This window comes from Dermacentor silvarum, chromosome 1, assembly GCF_013339745.2.
Source record: "Dermacentor silvarum isolate Dsil-2018 chromosome 1, BIME_Dsil_1.4, whole genome shotgun sequence".
NCBI classification, from domain to species: Eukaryota; Metazoa; Arthropoda; class Arachnida; order Ixodida; family Ixodidae; genus Dermacentor; species Dermacentor silvarum.
In genome coordinates, this window is record NC_051154.1 from 131,679,419 (window position 1) to 131,696,430 (window position 17,012).

The window sequence follows — 17,012 nt, forward strand, 5'->3', positions numbered from 1 at the left end:
CAGCGCGAGCTCGACAGCGAGCAACCAGAGTCGAGCGAAATAAAAACAAAGCGTGCACCGGAGAGGCGTTAGAAGAGCGGGGCGCGACAAGGCCCGGGGAGAAACCAGCGGGGTTTGCGAAGAACTTTGGCCGCGCGTCGGAGGAGGGGGAGCAGTTTTGAAACGAGTTTGCTTGCGCGGTGGCAACAGCGCCGCCAGAAGGCCTACAGCCGCCGCCAACGACTGAGGCGCCAGAAATGCGCGAGGAGGGAAGCGAGAAGAAAAAAAAATAACGAGGAAAATGTAGGCGGGGAGGGGATTGAGTTAGGAGGGCGCGCGTGAGGCTCGTGTGGGCAGGAAGCAGCGCTCGAACCGTAGAGCGAGACAAAAAAAAAAAAAGGGGGGGGGGGGGGGGGGGAGGCATAGAAGCGTTAGGCAGAGGACAAGCCTTGATTACATGTAGGGGATGACTTTGTCGAAGTGCGAACATTTAGTTTTGTTTCGGCCAGTCTCGTCGCCCGCCGACCTGCTCGCAGCCTTTGCACTTTTGTATCGCCCTTTCGAAAAAGCGTTTTGCTTCTTGCGTCCGAGGTTTCGGAGGTTTTACCGCTGAGCGTCGCACGTCGAAGACACACATGGGCACCTTCTACGGAGAAAGCACACCCTCCTCACTGGCGGCTGTTGGCGACTGCCACCTCGTGTTCCGAAGTTGACACAACGGGGAGTGGCAGCCCGCCCGCGTATACCGCGGGCGTGCGCGACGCGTTGGCAGCAGGAACAGTTAGTTGCTTGCACCATCGCGCTCGCACTCCTCATCACGCTCTAAAGAGGTCGCGCTTTTAAAGGGAGGAAGTAACGGGAAGGCGTCCAAGCCAACGAATGCCACTCTTTAAGCATCTGATTATCACGCCTTTTCTCCTTTGAAGTAGTCGGCATCAACGGGGATGAACCAGTTCCGTCGATGAAAACTCCCGATGTACTTAACATGCATGGCACGCCACACTGATTTCTTTATATTTATTTTATTGCGATAGCAATTATATGGACACTTGAACCGGATTTCTGCCGTCGTCGCCGTCGCCGTCGCCGTGAGGTTCTCTATAGATAAAATCTTCGCCGCGCGCCGTATGCCCGAGAGGAAGCGTGCGGGGACGCGCGCTATCACGGAGAGCGAACGCACTCAATCTCCCACGCGCAAGCAAGGAAGCAGGAAGCCAGCGCCGGAGGGAGCAAGGGGGGGGGGGGGGGGGGGGGGGGCGCACTTCTCTGCCAACAACCGCGCTCGTCGCTCGCTCGCACCGTCTCTTATCTCCACGCGGCTCTGACCTTTAAGCGCCGGCGCATTCAGTTTCCGTTGAAGCGATAGACCGCACGTACCTTCGCCAGCTGCGGCGTATGCTTGCTGCCAGCGTTTTGACAGTCGTTGTCTGCTGTCATTCAGTGTGATCTCTTCGTGTTTGTGCGCGCTCACACCACGCTTGTTCATTCAGTTCGTAATAGTCGGGCCACATTTTCCACGCACGCTACACAGGCAATGCTGCCCGGATCGGCAGTGCAGCGCTACAGGTGTGTCCCTTCGCACGCGCGCTGCCCACGGGAAGCGCTTCTCGTCAACACCACCGTTTCACGCGCCTTCTCGTGGTCATCGAGTCTCTCTTCATGTCGGTCTACTTACGCCGCAGCACACTGCTTACTTAATCAGCTCATGTTTACTACAATTCATATTGCTACCAAAGCCGCTCACCTTACTTCGTATGACATTGCTGTGTTGCTATCGCATTCATTGCTTCGCCCTTAGGGCGAAACTGTGACATTTTTTTATTGGCATTCAAAGACAACGACAGGAGCGCGCGCACCCGTTTGGACATCATTTTTCTTAAACAATCACATCCTTGTCAGTTACGAAAGAATCTTCTTATAGCATAGCTGTGACGTCTTACACGCGAGTTTTAAGTAGACTGGGATGCACTGGTGCAAAGTAAATCTAGCCGAAATTTTATTCCTCAAAAAAAAAAAGGGGGGGGGGGGGGAGATCCCAACCCTTGTCATTTAACAGACTTATTCTCTGTGCAAACATTATAAATAAATTATAGCTAGAAATTTTCAGAACAACTGCAGCTCCATCTTCCTTCTCGTCCAACGCGCTGCACTAGAACTTCGCATGAACTTACATCGCTGCTCTCAATAAGCTCGCCCAAGTTTTTCTCGTTTTTCGAGAGACGGAAATTTTGATGGTTTTAATCGTTATCCATACCTCCGTTGGAAGACGCCTGCAACATTATCAAATCAAAGTTACTCTGCTTGGAGTCATCTTATGCGACCCTTAAGAAAACATATGCTACAAAGAAAAACTAAACGCGCAAAAAATAAGAAGATAAAAAGGGATTTACTACTGGGCGGGCAGCTTCGGACGAACGAGGAGCGAGATGCTGCATTAAATGCGGAAACGCCGTGTTGAGGGAGCGCCAACTGCGCCGGACCACGTCGAAGGCGACGCGCCGTGAACCGAAAGCCGTCCTCACACACGCACGCTAAATATTGGGAGAAGGGTCAAAGGACTCTCATTATTCGATTTCGCGTTCTGCGACGGTCCAAAGCCGAATGATGAATCTGTGTCGTCCTTTGTGCTCGCCAGTCGCGGCGTGGCCTCCGTTCCGCCGCACGCGCCCCCGCGCTTTGTCGCTGATGTTCGTCGCTAGCGGCCCTTTTTTTTTTTTCTTTGCTCCGGTTTTTTGTGCTGGTTCCTTGCTTTCTCCTTTCCTTTTCTCTCTTCTTTTCCAGTCATATGCGCCGTATTCTCGACAGTTTCGCTTTACTGGCTGCTAGACGGGCGTGTACGGCGCTTTATGTTTGGCTATCGAGCTATATCTTTTCTTTCCTTTTTAAGTTTTTTTTTTTTTTTTTTTTTTTTTTACCTACTCCTGTCTACACGAGAGCCGCATTACGAATGGCAACCGCGCCAGTCGAAATGGCTCGTTCTTTGGGACTTAAAAAGAAGTGGTATCGGAACGCTAAGGAACGCAGCTCGAAATGCCGTTGCCGTGCGTGGAAAATGGAAAGAGACGACACAGAGCACGAGCACAAATTCTGTCCAAGTTGGGAGACGCGACGCTGCCAAGGCTCCCACGCACAATATGCATGCGCGTACTGTTCTTTTTGCCGTGAATATTTTTTCAGAATATATATATATATATATATATATATATATATATATATATATATATATATAAGGGTGCGCACGTGCCGGAGCCGCATACTTTCGAGGGCTATCGTGCTTCCCAGCCTCGCCTCCTTGATTTTTTATTTTTTTTTTTTGGGGGGGGGGGGGGAAGGAGGGGGGGACTGAGATGAAGAGAAACCGCACGCCGCCAGCAACTGTTTAAAAGTAACGCAAAGAGTGCCTTTGAATTCGGGTACATGCGTTTGCCATGCGAAATAGCCGAGCAGTGCCAGCCCATCATTATAGGTCATGGTTGCTCGACCTAAAGCCGCGGTACGTATTGCAAGAGGCTAAAAAACTAAAATAATAAAACTAGAAAAAAAGTTAGGTAAAAAAAAAAGCAGCCAACTACGGGTATAACGCATCTTCAGACCAATATGGCTGCCGAAATATATATTTTTTTAAAGGAGGAATGAAGAGGTTGCAGTGATGGAAACCATACGCAGCGACTCTCGGTACTGAAAAGACTTACACGAAATATCGCTTAACTCTGCGAGCTCTACATAGGCAGAAGAAAGGGAAGAAGTAGAAGAGTGACTCCATTTTAGTTATGCTTGTCAATGCAAGCGGGGTGCATTCCTTTCAAAACAAGGTTCATTTATTCAGTATTTTACAAGCTGCCTTGTTTGATTTTAGGCTTGACGAGACACGTAGCATAAGCCACCCAGCAAGAGCGAAGGATTATGGGCAGACACGACTTTAACGACGCACTATTTCTGGCAGCTCGTTTCTTCGACGGCGGGTGTTCATACTGTTGACCTGTCAGATCTTCTGCTCCGTTGAAACAGCGACTAGTCATCCGGCGCTTATGTCCATACCAAAACTTTACGTACCAAACTAAACTCGCACCCTGATAAAACAACAAAAGTTGGCCCACTTGAGAAACAGGGACCAGATTCACAACGCTTTCCTTTCGTAAGTTGGCTTCCCTATTTGCTGGCCGCCTTCGCTAATGATATGTCTGGCATTCGGATTGGCTAAAATTCTTCCTTACGAAAAATTCAAGCGTAAGAAGTTTTTGTGAATTCGGGCCCAGATGTTTTCGGCAGTCCATACAAGTCTAAATGCGGCTACCCGAGCCACAACTCAAACATGGTCTGTTGTGACAAACCGTAGAATGCTCTAACTCCCGAATCCACGTGGCAGACAAAGAACAGTTTTGGTGTACACGTTTATTTGCAATCGGGGAACAGCAAACGTAACAGCGTATGGTACGCTCGTCTTACACTTGTTAAGATCTTGACAGTTAGTGCCGTAATTCAAGCACATACATGTCGTTTAACATGGTGAGCTTCGCGAAGACAATACTCAATTTAAAAGCGTGAAGACGTAGGTGCACTGGAAAGGAAAACTCAATGCTGAGTGCTGATGACCAAAGTTTCCACTCCGATTTCTGCAACAGCTTTAAATTTATTGTTGTTCCTGTAGGAGTGGTGTGCTGTTTTTGACTTGGCGATATAAAGCGTATGTAAAGAAGTGGACGTATGTCAACGTGTTTTAAATATGCTCTTACAGATCCGTACCAGGTTTTTGGACCCACGAGTAGCAGGCTGGCCAGCTCAGGTGAGCTCGCACCATTATTTATGCGACTGCACCATGCTGTGTTGTTATTACATTCGAAAATGAGTAGGCATTCCATAAATTATATTACCTGCCGAGTTTATTATAATCATTCAGGTAAATGTCGTGGTTATGCAACACGGTGACAAGCTTCATCGTACAGGTGCTTTTTTGTGGGTTTTTTTTTTGTTTGTTTCTCGGGACTATACAGCTTTTTTTATATATATAAAACGGATATAAGCGTAGCGAACGTGGCATTTCCGTAGAAAGATTCCTAGGCGAAGCGGACATACTATGCCGCTAATAACGTTTCGCAAATCAAGTTATTTTAGAACCTTGGGAGCAGTTTAATATATGGCAAATTGCGAGGCAGTCACATTTTAATGCAACCACATTTTTTTTATCTTGAAAATTGTACCTTATTCAAGATAATCATCATCAAATTGCGACGCTCAATCCAGGCAATAGCAAAATCGAGGATGAGGGGCGGAAACTGCACTCAAAACCGAGAGCGCCAGAATGCGCAGAAAAGGCCGCCACGCTAGCATATCAGACGTGAACGCCCTGTGAGTTTAAAATAGAACGTCACTGGCCAGTTACGGAATATATCAATACGGCACGTTTTGCCTGGCAAGCAGAATCCATTAGTCACGGGGCATTTCCGTCTGACGTATGCGGTGCTGCCTTTGCTCCACTCCCAGCGCGCTCGGTTTTATAATGCCTGAAATGAGCGTTGAAATTCGATTACGAACTAGATTAGGTGCGATTTTCAATATTTATTTTGATGGTGCATTACAATGCGACTGCCTCCCATTTTATCGTATCAACAACTCCTCCTAAGCTTCTAAAAAACAGTTAATTAACGCATTTATGGTTATTAGTCTTCGGAAGCTCACGTTATTAGAGGCAATATATGTCCGTCTCACCTAGGAACTCGGCAGCAAAAACGCTGTGTTCGCTACGTTCATGGCCGTATTACAAAAAAGCTGTATAGTCTTAAAAAAGAACATTCTGTATAATACAATAGTAGCGCTCGGGAAGAGTACGTTGCAATAGTTCAGTAAAAACAAAAGTTATATGTTACACTGAAGTTAATCAAGTTGGCATGCAATGTCACACTGTGCCCGGCATCTGCACCTGACGACTCTTATATTTGCAAAAAGGTTACACCAGTGCTGGCCGACGATACCTCTGGTCTCCAAGAATTCTCTTAAAAGCATCAAAAGCGCGTTTTTGAAGGGAACTTGTTGACCACGGCCCTAATAGCGCTCTATAGATTAAAAGAAAAGTTTACTCCAACAGAAAGCGGCGTTTGTGTTCTCCTTCTCGTTCTTCTTGTGCCTCTGTTTCTTACGCCCGCACGCCTTTCCGTACAACTAAAATATTTATAATGCTCATAGCTTCTGGGCTCACCCCACTTCTTTTTGACATCGGTGAGGGAATAAAATAAAGTAATGCAGGCCCTTTCTATGCAGGTATTTCAGTGGTGACTTATAAAATGTGTCATTCATTAGTAATCGCTCATAGTTGTGAGATTGCTCAGTCGGTGAGCCAATAATGCCGAGGCCCTTTTCGCGGACAGTCCCGGGTAACGTCCGTAATCGATGACGCGCATCCGCTACAGGCACAGGAGCAGAGCACTTTGGACATTGCCTTCGAATGGTAGATGACAAGTCAAAGTGACGGCATGAGTTTAAGGGCAGGGTCTCCCCGCCCCAAAGTATCCGTTGAGAGGCTCCCTCCGTTCGGTAAAGATTGCGGAGGAGGGAGCAGACACAGGGTTTATTTAGGGCGCGTCTCGCTCGTCCAAGGAGACTGATATCCTCGGCCACCGTGGTAAATCACGTTTGCGGCACTCAAATGGAAGGGAACGTACATCCTAATTTGCTCACGGCAATCAACGACGGGCCATATTTTGGGCAGGAAATTCAGTGCTGAAGTTGTCTCGTGTATAAGGCTGTGCCGAGAACTAAACGTTGGAGTAAGGTTTCAAGGTTTTTACTCTATTCAATTACTACATAAAACTCGATAAAATGCAAATGTATTAAATATCAGAACCGTCAAATACCAGAGCGCAAAAAACAACAGACGAACGTAAAGGGACATACACAGCGATGTGCTGTGCATGTCTTTTTACGTTCGTGCTTTGCTTTTTGCGCGCTAGTATTTGACGATCATGAATAACGAACTAGCCCGAATTTCAGCTCTAGTGAAATATCAAGGCACTTATTCACGAAACTTCTCGTACGCATGAGCGTTCCCTTCTTTGTTTCCTTCCCACCACACATGATAATGGTCGGTGCGATAACCAGACGATCACCACCGCAATGGCCAACCATGGACACTATATTTACGAAACATAAGCTTTGGGAATAAGAAACCAAAGCCCGTATTTAGAAAAACTTCTTACGGTAGATTTGTGCGTAAGAGAAAATTTCAGCCAATCCTGATGCTGGACATACCATTAGCGAAGCCGGTCGGCAAAGAACACTTACGAGCAAAAAGCGTCGTTTAATTTGTCTGACGATAAGCTTCGTGAATTCGGTCCCGGAACTGTTGTAATTACTATGGAACCACGATTTTAAATAGTATTGGCAAATTTGTCTAATAAAGGATGACGTAGTTCACACCGCGAAAGTATAGGAGACCGCGTGTGGCACATTGCTGGCGAACGTGTAACCACTGCCGCATCACCTTGCAATATATCCAGAAATGTTGCATTGTGCCTCGCCGTAACGCTGTTTTGCCTGCCGCCGCATGCATAGTAAGGTGCGTGATTTCTCACATGCCTTTTCATTAGTTTACGCAGCGTCACTGCGAGGCACAAGAATGGCGTTCATGGCATAGAGTGCGTTTGCGAGCGCGTACTCATGGCGCGCCCGTCGTGACATGCAGGCAGCGGCCAGATCCAACTGTGGCAGTTCCTGCTCGAGCTCCTGTCGGACAGCAGCAATGCCAGCTGCATTACCTGGGAAGGCACCAACGGCGAGTTCAAGCTCACCGACCCGGACGAAGTGGCGCGGCGCTGGGGCGAGCGCAAGAGCAAGCCCAACATGAACTACGACAAGCTTAGCAGGGCGCTTCGCTACTACTACGACAAGAACATCATGACCAAGGTGCACGGCAAGCGATACGCCTATCGCTTCGACTTCCAGGGCCTGGCACAGGCCACGCAGCCGCCGTCGGCCGCCGCCGCAGCCGCCGCGGCCGCCGACCCGGCGGCCTACAAGTACCACCACCACCAGTCGTCGGCCAGCGATCTGTTCGGCTACCACGCCAGCCCCAAGCTCAACTTTCCCTCCACCACGGGATCGCTGTTCCCGTCGCCTAGCCCGTACTGGACGTCGCCAAACAACCTGTACGCCTCATCGCACCACTCCATGCCGCACCCGGGACACATCGGCTCTTATCCGCACTACGCGTGACTCCCGATGTAAGCGGGCTTGCCGGACGCTGCGCGATCGGACCCCGAAGCGCAGCCCACGCTCGTGTATGTGTGTGTGCGCGCGCGCACCGGAACCTGGCGGCGCGTCGACCATGTACGGGGGTACCTGACCCCTGTGTACCATCATGCGAGCCCGCGCAGGTCATCCTAGTCGTGTATAAGCTGCGCAGCAACCCGATTGAGGCCGGTCCCGAGAAATGTAGCGGCTCAGCTGCCGCAAAGTAATTTCGACGGCTTAATCTGATTGCGGTTCTAGCCTGTGGCACAGTAAAAGCGACCGACAAGTGTGGTTCCGCTCGATGTTCCTGGTGAGGTCACGAATCTCCTATATTGTGACGCTGCAGAATCCCAGAAGTAAGTAAAATGAGATCATCGCTACGGTGATCTTTCATGCTGAAAGGACTAGGTTGCTATTTTTCCGGGAGTCATCGCTGTCGACGCTGCGGTCGTACGGAGGGGAACATTGGGTAACCCTAGTGCTTGAGGAACGTTCTTGTCGTGCTTTCGGCGCCGCCAAGCGACGAAGATGGCCTCGGAAAAAAGTTTGAGCAACCTCGGGGAGAGCGCATCATGCGCCCCCATCTAGCCTCCCGTGTTTCCACAAAATCGGGGCTTTCTCCTACTCGCAACTTCACCGCAGACTGCACGAAGTGCCGCCCTGCCGGCGGTCGATGCAGCAGAAGTGGGCGCTCGGCTGCGCCTACACCAGCGGTAGCGCCACTTTTTCGTGTGTGTGTTGGACGAATACGTACATACCCAGGGTTTTGCTGATAGCTGTCACATTGCAACGCCGTGTAACTTCTTGTACTCAACGGCAAAATATAAGTTTTGTAAATATTAGAGTATGTCGTCTAATGACTCCCGCCATCGAAGTCACCAGTACTTCGATTTTGTCTCCAAAAGCGTATCCGAAGTGAGACAAGAGAAAAAAAAATGTAACGTACAGGGATCGCGGTGGAATGGCTAAGTCATGCCCTGATGTTGGGCAGGTGGATCTAGATGTGGTATAATTGCGGAATCAAAAGTGATAGCCACAAAGTGATCCATTTAAAGTATGTAGTCGTACAGTGTTTCGGGTTGACCACTCCAGCTTTATGAAGAAAGAAAAAAAAAACAATTTCGTCCAGTGGTATAGTACTTTTCTATTCTTCTACACGTTTTGTTTTCGTGGTTTCTCGGTTAAGTTTAAGCGTTGAAACATGCGTTCCCATCAAACAGCATTGTTTGGAACAACAAAGCAAAACAAAAAACCCAAGTTTTTAGTATATGCATCTGTAGCACGTAGAATAAACAAGTAAAGAAAGAAATCTTCATGGTTATTTCATCAGTTCGCTGAAAAAGAACAAACTTGCTTTCTGTATTTCTCAGGTCTAGCGACACCCCCCCCCCCCCCCCCCAGCTTCTATAAACACTTGCTATTAGCTTTTTTTTTTCTATCTAAGTAGCACTATTGAGCTATAATGAAGAGGGGAACCATTTCTACACTTCAACTAAAATATCTGCAAATCTAGTGACTCGGCGCAGTACTGATAATGTCATAATCTGGGGACATCTAATGTGGTCAGCACTTGTATGTCACCATGCCAAAGAGAGCTCGCCTTTTAGCGCACGTGCACATTCAGAAAAAGGACAACATGGTCTCGCAGAGTTTATTTACTCGTTTGCTTTGTATCTAGTACCTCCTGTGATCTTTTTAGCAGCGCAATTTTCTGTGACATTTTGCAACTGTCATATGAGAAAGATCACTGTGATTTATGAACTGTGTTCACATGAAAACTGCTGCAAAATGAACTTTGCCTGTTTTGCTTTGATAAAGACTCAAAAGTTTCCACATATAAGCTTTCGTTTTTCTTTAACTACTGTATAAGCTCAAAGTGAGTCAAATGACTTAATGACCCATGCTAGTCACTCTCTACGTAAAGTTGCAACATTTACTTTCACAGTGAAGGGGTTTGGCGTTTTACAGAAAGTCAGTTTCTTGTCTGTTATTTCATTGTCGCTTCTCAATGTTTTTATGAAATGGGCCCTAAGTTAGGTTTGTAGTGTTCATTGCAGCATGATTCAGTTTTCATTGAGCGAATTTTGTCATACTGTATTGAAATGTCGAATATACCATTTTGATTGTCTAGTCACGCTTCTTGTGCTTGACTTTTAATTGATGCCTTTCTTCGAAGATCTCCATCGAATGTTGGCGAATGTCTACTAAAGTAGAGCCAAAGACGAATTTGCACTGTATGTTTACACTTTCCTTGTATTTTTTTTTCTTCTTGTGCCTAAATTTGGCTGTGCTTGAAGGTGAAGCATTGCGAAATATAACATCGCTTGGTTTTATATAAACAATTATTAACTACTGCATTGTAAATACATATCGACGGTTTTCCCTGCAATACCAAAACGCAACAAAGCTGCGAGGCGCTTCTGCAACAAGGCTAGTCAGTTTCTTTTTCTACATTTTTTTAAATACATAAGAGACGTTGACGCACCTAATTTCTTAACAACACTAAATCTGAAGTTCTACAGAACTATGAGCAGATAACCAACTAAATGTTATTCGTCATGTGCTGCTTCAAATTTCTGAAAAGATTATTTGCAGCCAAGCAACAGCATCATCATTGCAGAATTTTGGTTAGAGCATCATACTACCACCTCGCTTCCATTGGTCAGTTCAGTGTAGGAATCTAATATTTTGTCAACTGGCTCTTACTTTACTTCCAAGCACAGTGTTCAAATCTAAGTAGTTACCATGGAGAGCTCTTCAAAGTTTGCCGTGCGACGCTTAGCGACAAAAAAAATGATATTGTCATGAATACTTCTTTCTGAAGAGAAAGCCCTTGTTTTGAACAAACATTGTGCATGATTTAGATTTAATAAGTATCTTCGTATAGCCTATTGGCCTGTCTCCGTTTCAGTACCCATAAATACTGTGTGCGCTGTCAATAGCCGAGAAGTCGAAGCAGTTGCTTTAACATTTATAACGGCATACATTTGATACGCCATCTGTTCATAGACAGATCACGTGATACTTGAGTGACTAAATAAACACACTTCGCGCGCGTAAAGTGAAACATGACTTTCATTTATTCTGCGCTTTTACGAACGCGACGTCTACTGCGCTCTAAAAGCACCTGGTGGCTTTTGAACCATACTAATACGCTATAAAAGTAACCTAGGTGCAACGCTTACTCGCTTTCGGGTAAAGCAAAGACCAGATTTAGGCTTTATGTTGGCAGGGCACGTGGCTAGTCTTTCTGCATATCTTAATATTGTAAAGGAAAAAAAAGAAAAGGATTACATGAGCATCGTCGAATAGCGCCCAGCTTTACGGATCTCTAGAGGCTCAAGCACTGTGATTTCGAATGAGTGTAGTCTTGATATTAAATGTGAAATGATAGCCCCCAAATTTCGAGCAAGATATTACCAATTTAAGCTGGACCTTGTATTTGTATGCTGATTTATTTATTCGATTGTGTGTATTATAGTAATGCTGTACATTTTGTCACGAGCTGTGAAATCTTTTTGTTAACTTACTTTTGACTCACAATAAAAACAGTCAACCACGTTTTCTGTAAAAAAAAAAAAAAGATCTCTATGTGTTTCTTTGCATGATAGAATAATGTGTCCAAAAAGAGTTCATTGGGACTTAGACACGCTGTGATGTTCCACATGGCGTGTTCCAATTGGGGCACACTGACAGCCGGTCGAATCAATACACTGGGTCACCTAGAACGTGCGTGTTTTAAGCCACTGCGGCTGCGTTCTGTCTCACTGTGCGGTCTTGCCACTATATAAGTCTTACTTTTCTTTCTCTTCTTGTTCGTGCATTTCCCTATACTTCCACCTTTGGGAAACGATGCGGGTGCTCTGCGCGAAACCTTCCTGTCTTCATTAATTCATTTTTTTATTTAAAGCGAGATTTTCTTTGCCTTTTTTCGCATCTTTCAAAAGAGAAATTACTTACAGATAAGCCGAGCTAACTTATCAAAATATAGGAACACATGTGACTCTTATACAAGCAAATCTTGGGCAAGTAGTTATTACGCAGGGAGGACACAACAACAGTGATGTGCTTGCTGTCCCTCTACTTTTGCTTTTGTTTGCAGGTCATGCACCCACAGCGCCTATCCGATTTAAAGTTGTGGTTGCATAACTACACAGCAATGTGACAAGTAATGCAATGTAATGTGGCGTAACAGGCACATCCTCGCGCTCTGTGCTTACAAACGCGCAAGAGCGCAAGATGTCTTTAAAAATGCAATTCCGGCATTTTAGCACGCACCGCGAAGAGTGCTCCTGGCAAAAATCAGGAATAAAATCCCACCGAGGTATCAGAGTGCGCACTGCAAGGTGTGTGGTGGAAAATACATAATCAATAAAAGAACACGGCCACATGAGTTGGCCAACGGTGTCGTTCGTGTTCGTTGCAGACGCTTTCGCGCTGGACAGCATCACCATTGTTGTCAACGCCCTGGTGCAGTGTGACAGCATGTTTTGGTAACACAGAATTGTAGATCAACACGATAGCCAATCGTTGACGCAAGTTACCAGGCAAAGAAATTTACGTCTGTTACACAGTGTCAATAGGCCCTATCCGGCTCGTATGCCCACTCGCCTCATCCTCTTCTTTCAAGTATGGTGGCTAGATGGGGAGGTATGCGAAACGGCGCGCTGGAGAGGGAGCAGCACTTCAGGATGCAGCGGCGGCGATGCTGTCGGCATCAAGATCTGAGAGGCGCGCGCGTGGTTGCCTCCGCTGCAAGGATCTTGTCTCCGCAAGCATTAGAATCGCGTGCTCTGTCAGCAATTCTCGAGACTAATGATCGCGTACACGCCGCAGAGTTTACCTGCTACTACATACGCTTTCCCTAGTTAAGACGTTCGTACGCATCTAATACTATCTCGAGATCGAGATTGTATACGATGGACATAAAACACATATACCGGAATTTCCTAGTATGGTTATCGTGGCCCCTTTCTCTCTCCGTCTGTTGGATATGTTGACTTTATACACCAGGTCTGTGGATTAACGGTAGTATTTTAAGAGGGCGAGAATGCACGTTAGCCATTAAAAAGCTGACTGCGTGCAAGTGCAAGTTATCAGAGAATTGAGTTTTGGCACGTACTGGCTGCCTTACCATTCTGTTTGAAAAACACAGCAAGCCGCATATTCACACACAAGAGCTCTGGACAGTGACATGCTCAAAATTAATGTTTATTCAAGAAAGTTGAAATAAGAGAAAAAGTTTGTATTTATACAATTAACGTTCACAGCATAACTGCATGGACCTTTTGTAGTTCGCCTCATTTTAAGGTGCTTCATCTTGTCTCTGTTACCCTGTCGTGATGCGTTCTCGCCTGCTACAAGAAAATGAAGCCTAGTTATCACATAAAAGCTGATCACTTCATTTATATTCTGTACATTGTGCTGTGTACAGCCAACCGTGTTGAGCTTGTTGATAGAGAGGCAAGAGATGAGATATCTGATACTGTTGCTCTTCAGCTTGTTAAAGCTGAAACAGTTTGTAAAAGCATCTTCCATTTTCAAAACCAGCTCTTTCAATGCTTGGGACGGGTGCAGAAGTCCTTCTCTATCTGAGTGACTCGTCAAGCCGTCAAGAGTGACGCAGGCCCATGCTATCCGCTTTCAGCAGCAACTTGGCACAGTCATCGCACTTCGTTTTCTTCAACATTTTTCGTGCAAACAAACATAGGTCACACGTGAGTCACTTTTTGCCCCAAACAAATCACGGTGATCTGGTAGGGCGTCACATAGGCTTATCATCTCATAGACTTCATTGAGATGTCCAACATCTAAAAGGTCATCGAGCTTATTCTGCACGAACTCTAGGTCACAACTGTTGCGGGGATCAAGAAGGCTGTTTAATAGACCCAGCTCTGAAAACTCTGAAAGCTCTGAAAACTGAGGCAATTAGTGGAGATGAGGAATTGTGTTGGTGTCGATGGTCATTACATACATCTGTCTCAAGATGCCGAACAAGTTTTCAATGGGGTCTTGGTTAAGCGTGCTGTCAAGAGGTACTTGAAGCCCAAAGCCCCTGCCACATACTCTCGGAGCGACAGTGTGCTTGCAAGAGTTACACGCAAACCTTCAGCTGTAGATACACTCAAGAATCCCAGTTTGACTCCTGAGGATTTCAACTCATAGAAATACTCTAAACTTAATTGTGTGTTTTACCTGCTCATTACCTGGCCTCAGACCCTCTCTGCAGTGCCTTTATGCCATCATTGTAACAAACAGAGAAGTGGGTGCTGCACTCCCAGAGCCAAACTTCTTGTCTAATTCCTTTTTATACAGATAAATCCCTCTCAAGACTTCATCTCTAAAGAACCTGAAGGCTAGGTTCACGCACTGCTTTTAAATCCATGTGCTCTACAAACTGCCATGGATACGTCAAGCATCGCTCTCAGTGTGACAGTGCTTCGGCTGTCACAGTGAAATGCCTCTCATTACCAACCCTCCCCTCTGGTGTTAGGAGCCCTGTAGATGTGACAGCAGTTCTAACACATTTTACAAGGTGAGAAAAGTCGGAAACAAAATGGAGATAACGGTATGAGTCCACTGGGTGTTGCACTTTGCACACGATCTTTTCCAAGTTGCCAGTGATGCCAAAGATTCGCCTCATACTCCAGTTCCAGGAGGCACCGTCGCATATGACAAAGTCCACGAGAAGTCCACAGTTTTCTCCACAAATCACAGCATCAAGGATAATTTTTGACAGTACGTCAGCTTTTACATTGCCTCGAGAGCCAAGAACTCCAAGAATCTGTTGCCACTTGCCAGTTAGTGGCTAAAAAAGGAGAACAAGGCCATGATCACACACACCTTCTTGGTCTAGAGAGGTGTGGGCTGCGAGGTCAACAAAGCCATCAATTAGACCCTTCTTGGTGATAGCCAAGCTTTTCGAAAGTTTCATTTCGCCCACAGGTATACCACCATGCCGGTGGCAAGGTTCAATATCTTTGGCCTCCTCGGCAAGAGCAGCAAGTAACTTTTCACTAAATCCAAAGCCACCTTTGTACTTCCTGAGATATGTCTGCAGACACGAAGGGCTCGGCACTACCATGCGTTTGTGTGCACGAATATGCTGGTACAGCGGCGGACTCTTCATATGCATGATAATGCATTCAAGAACCCACCATTTGTGAAATTTAATTCCGTTTGTTGCTTTCCTTTTGGAGGCTTCAAAACATGCCCGCACTTGCATTTGCTGCTTAGTCGTGAGACTTTTCAGTTTGTCCTCAAAGTGTACAGCACTAATGACTTCGTTGTCGCGTTTAATCTTCTATATATTTTCTTCAAATTTGATAATGCTGCGCTTGTGCCGTCGAAGTTGTGCATTCTTCGCTGCCAGTTTGCGCGACTTGACAACAACATTTTTAGCTATTGCACGTTTATAGGAAGCTTGGCTTAAGAGCAGCTTGCGGACGTACTTGCACTGCGCACATCGACTGTTGCTCTGACAAATACCAAAACACTTCTTACTGTACGCCTTGCTTCCGTGAACCTTGTGGCTACTCGTGGCTTGCAGTTCGGTCTTTTTGACATCCATACCAAGTCCCTCACATGGGATCATGGATTTTTTTTATTTTTACATACTGCAGCCCTGTTAGGGCTGTGGCAGGATCAAGTAAAATTCATATCAAGTAAAAGCTCCTTCACAGCTTCTGAGCTGTTGACGTCCAGAGCTTTAACCACTGATTCCTGTACGTATGCGCTACAGTGAATGCCAGTTTCGGTAAGTGTACACAGCAACAGCTTTTGAAAGCAGAGTGTACCACCTTTCGACTCACAAACCGAAAACGTGCCGACGTCAGGAGCATCCGTAACCAAAGGCTTATAACAGTACTTATTCGGAAGGTCCTCATCTCCCCCGCTGTCCAACCCTCTTCGATGGTAGAACACGACGTCGACTCAGCGGTGGAGACCTCTAAACCCGGCTCACCTTCGGCAACACAGCTTTGACCGCCTTCACGGACAAGAACGCAGTCATTCTTCTTACGCTTTCGTGGTACACCACCATTCGACGCTGCAGTTTTTCTCTTCGGTGGGAGGTTCTTTGAAAGGTACGAAGAGACATTCTGGAAAACAGTCGGTATGGCGTCGGGAGTCAGGCGAGGACGTTCACGGGGAATTTCTACCGTCTCACCATTAATGACATGCCTGTAAGTCCGAATTACAAATCGTAGTAGGCCCGTAGTTTCCGCGGCTTTGCGGAAACTACGGGCCTTGTCTGCACGAGATGTCGTGGTGCTGACGGATTCCAAGTCAGCGTTACAGAGATTGCATCGTGGCCTACCTCTAGAGAAATTTACAAGGCAATCTCTGGCACTGATTAACAATCTAACAAGCAAAGGACTTAATATAAGATTCCAGTGGATACCATCACACGTAGGAATTGATGGAAACGAGAAAGCTGACGCCTTTGCACGCCTAGCGCTGACATGTGTCCCAAAAGTGAAAGCTCCAAAAGCTTTTCAGAACCCTAAGGGTGCAATCCGCCTTCACTTTAGGGAGATCCACAAGAATCCCCACGAAGCCTGTGTGACCCGCGAAGAAGCGACACTCTTATACCGCATCAGGACCGACTCCGCGTATACCACAGTTTGGTTATTCAAGACTGGGCTTCGCGCTTCCCCATTCTGTGCTTTCTGTGGTGACATTGGTGACATCGAACATTACATTTGGATATGCCCGCAGTTTGACAAAGAAAGAAAAGCGATGATCGACAGCCTACAAAAGAGCAGTCTTACGCACAGGACCTTTGAAGACGTCGTATTCCCCAGAGGGCC

The 17,012-nt window shown here is 46.4% G+C and overlaps 1 protein-coding gene across 1 annotated transcript in view; it reads left to right on the top strand.

Moving 5' to 3' along the window:
* The window catches only part of LOC119436042 (DNA-binding protein D-ETS-3-like), a 180,946-nt gene extending 169,169 nt beyond the window's left edge, over nucleotides 1–11,777 (top strand). Inside the window, exons 7-8 of the mRNA XM_037702778.2 lie at nucleotides 4,715–4,762; nucleotides 7,655–11,777. Of these exons, the coding sequence (XP_037558706.1) occupies nucleotides 4,715–4,762; nucleotides 7,655–8,184 (578 nt within the window). The 3' untranslated portion in view covers nucleotides 8,185–11,777. The remainder of the gene's footprint in view (nucleotides 1–4,714; nucleotides 4,763–7,654) is intronic.
* Nucleotides 11,778–17,012: the final 5,235 nt, after the last annotated feature.